The sequence below is a fragment of the Stegastes partitus genome, unplaced genomic scaffold (assembly GCF_000690725.1).
Source record: "Stegastes partitus isolate 25-593 unplaced genomic scaffold, Stegastes_partitus-1.0.2 Scaffold958, whole genome shotgun sequence".
NCBI classification, from domain to species: Eukaryota; Metazoa; Chordata; class Actinopteri; family Pomacentridae; genus Stegastes; species Stegastes partitus.
The window spans coordinates 93,953-95,881 of NW_007578689.1; the positions used below are offsets into that span (position 1 = coordinate 93,953).

The 1,929-nt window shown below is 47.1% G+C and overlaps 1 protein-coding gene across 1 annotated transcript in view; it reads right to left on the reverse strand.

Annotated features, from left to right (window-relative positions):
• Positions 1-7: 7 nt before the first annotated feature.
• ptprbl (protein tyrosine phosphatase receptor type B, like) overlaps positions 8-1,929 on the reverse strand; it is a 41,606-nt gene continuing 39,684 nt past the window's right edge. Inside the window, exons 31-32 of the mRNA XM_008294395.1 lie at positions 1,226-1,389; positions 8-370 (exon numbers count right to left, since the gene is read on the reverse strand). Coding sequence (XP_008292617.1) covers positions 139-370; positions 1,226-1,389 — 396 coding nt within the window. The 3' untranslated portion in view covers positions 8-138. The remainder of the gene's footprint in view (positions 371-1,225; positions 1,390-1,929) is intronic.

Genomic DNA, 1,929 nt, shown 5'->3' on the forward strand with positions numbered 1-1,929 from the left:
CTGCAGTATCGTTACTCTGTGCTGCAGTATCGTTACTCTGTGCTGCAGTATCGTTACTCTGTGCTGCAGTATCTTTACTCTGTGCTGCAGTATTGTTACGCTTTGTTTGAACTATCAGCTGTCGGGTTCTGGATTCCCTTAAACTGGACCAATCTGCAGTGCATTCTGGGTAAACGACTGTCTAAAAACTACAAACATGGCTGCCTGCATGAGAGCATGTGTGTGCGGTCCTACCTCAGTCTGCACCATGTGTGAGCGGTGCAGCCGCAGGTCGAACACGGCGCCGTAGATGTCCAGCACGTCCTTACTGTCCAGCTGCTGCAGAACCCGGTCCAGGACGATGAAGGTCCCTGTACGGCCCACACCGGCACTGATGGACACACCAGAGTCCAGTCAAAGACGTTTCATTTAACAGGCGGACAACCTGAGCAGGACTGAGTGGGCGCTAATGGAGCGGTTCTGATCCTCTGTGTTGTTGTAAAGAAGCTGCTTTGGTCATGAGAAGCTGCTGCAGGTGGAGGAAACCAGCAACGGATCCAAACTACACTGCTGCCCATGAAGTTGGAATAAAATATATTTTTCCTCTTCTCATGAAATGATTGTCACAATAATAAAGTTTATACCTTCTCCAAACTTTACTGATATCACAAAATACATACGATGCACATCACATTAAAATTAAACCACGACTAACTTTTCAAACTGTGTGTTCAGGCTTAAACTAACCACGAGGTTTAAATCCTTCATCCTTGGTCATTTAACAGGAATCAGGTGCTGGATGGGACCCCATCCATCAGAAGGTCCAGTTTGACTCTTTAAATGTCCCTCAGTCACTACTACTGAGTCTGGCCCCTTTCATGGAACAATGCGTTCAGACATGTTCTGTCCACCAGCTGGTTGATGGAGTCAGTGGGCAGGACGTCCCACTCTTCAGCCACATCCTGAAGTCAGACCTGGTTCCACCTGCTAACTGGGACTCAGCGTGTAGTCACTGGTCAGAGTGGTGACTGATGTGTATACAGAGACATATAAAGAGGAATGTGTCTGAAAACACAAATCATTCCAAATCTATGGGCAGCAGCGTACCTAACTCTTTGTGAAGCTGAGAGCAGGACGTCGTCATCGTGTGAGACAGCTTGAAAATTCTGATCTACAGTCGCAGGTTCGTTTTCCTCAGACAGCTGCAGTGGATTCAGTGTGAGGTCCTTTAAACTCTGAGGTCTACCTGCAGTGGACCACAGTGGGTCCAGATCCAGGACTCCTGTTGACGTAGTCCCGGACGGTCCGGACAAACTGGATCAGGGACTGCGTGGTCTCTGGGACTCCGTGATCGGGCCAAACCGTGTAGTGAAACTGACGGACCAGACGACTGAAGCTCAGCTGCTCCTCCTGGAAACACAAACCTCTGATGATTAAACACAAAGTGTTTCAGCTGCACTTTAACCCTTTAACTCCAACAGCTCCCGTCCCATATATCTTCACTGAGGGTCATGATTCAGCATAAAGTCCTGCAGCTCTGAGGAACCAGAACATGAAGGAGGAGGAGAGAACTCAGAGATGTCTTCTGTCAGCAGGACTCAGTCAGAACCATGGAGACCAGAGAAAACGAAAACCCTGAACCTAAAACCAACATGTCCAACATTTAGTCGTTTCACATCTTTTTCTTTTTTTTCATCTGTATATCTATTTTGTAAAAACGTACAAAACCAGGAACCATCATGTCCAACATGTTTCCACATGTTAAACCCTGGAGCTAATGTGGTCTCCTCATCATGCAGATGTTGAACTATCTCCATGTCTCCAGACTTTTCCTCTCTGCTCATCAGCTGTAGAAAGATGTTCCACCATCGGCCATAGAAAGATGTTCCACCATCAGCTGTAGAAAGATGTTCCACCATCAGATGAAGAAAGATGTTCCACCATCAGATG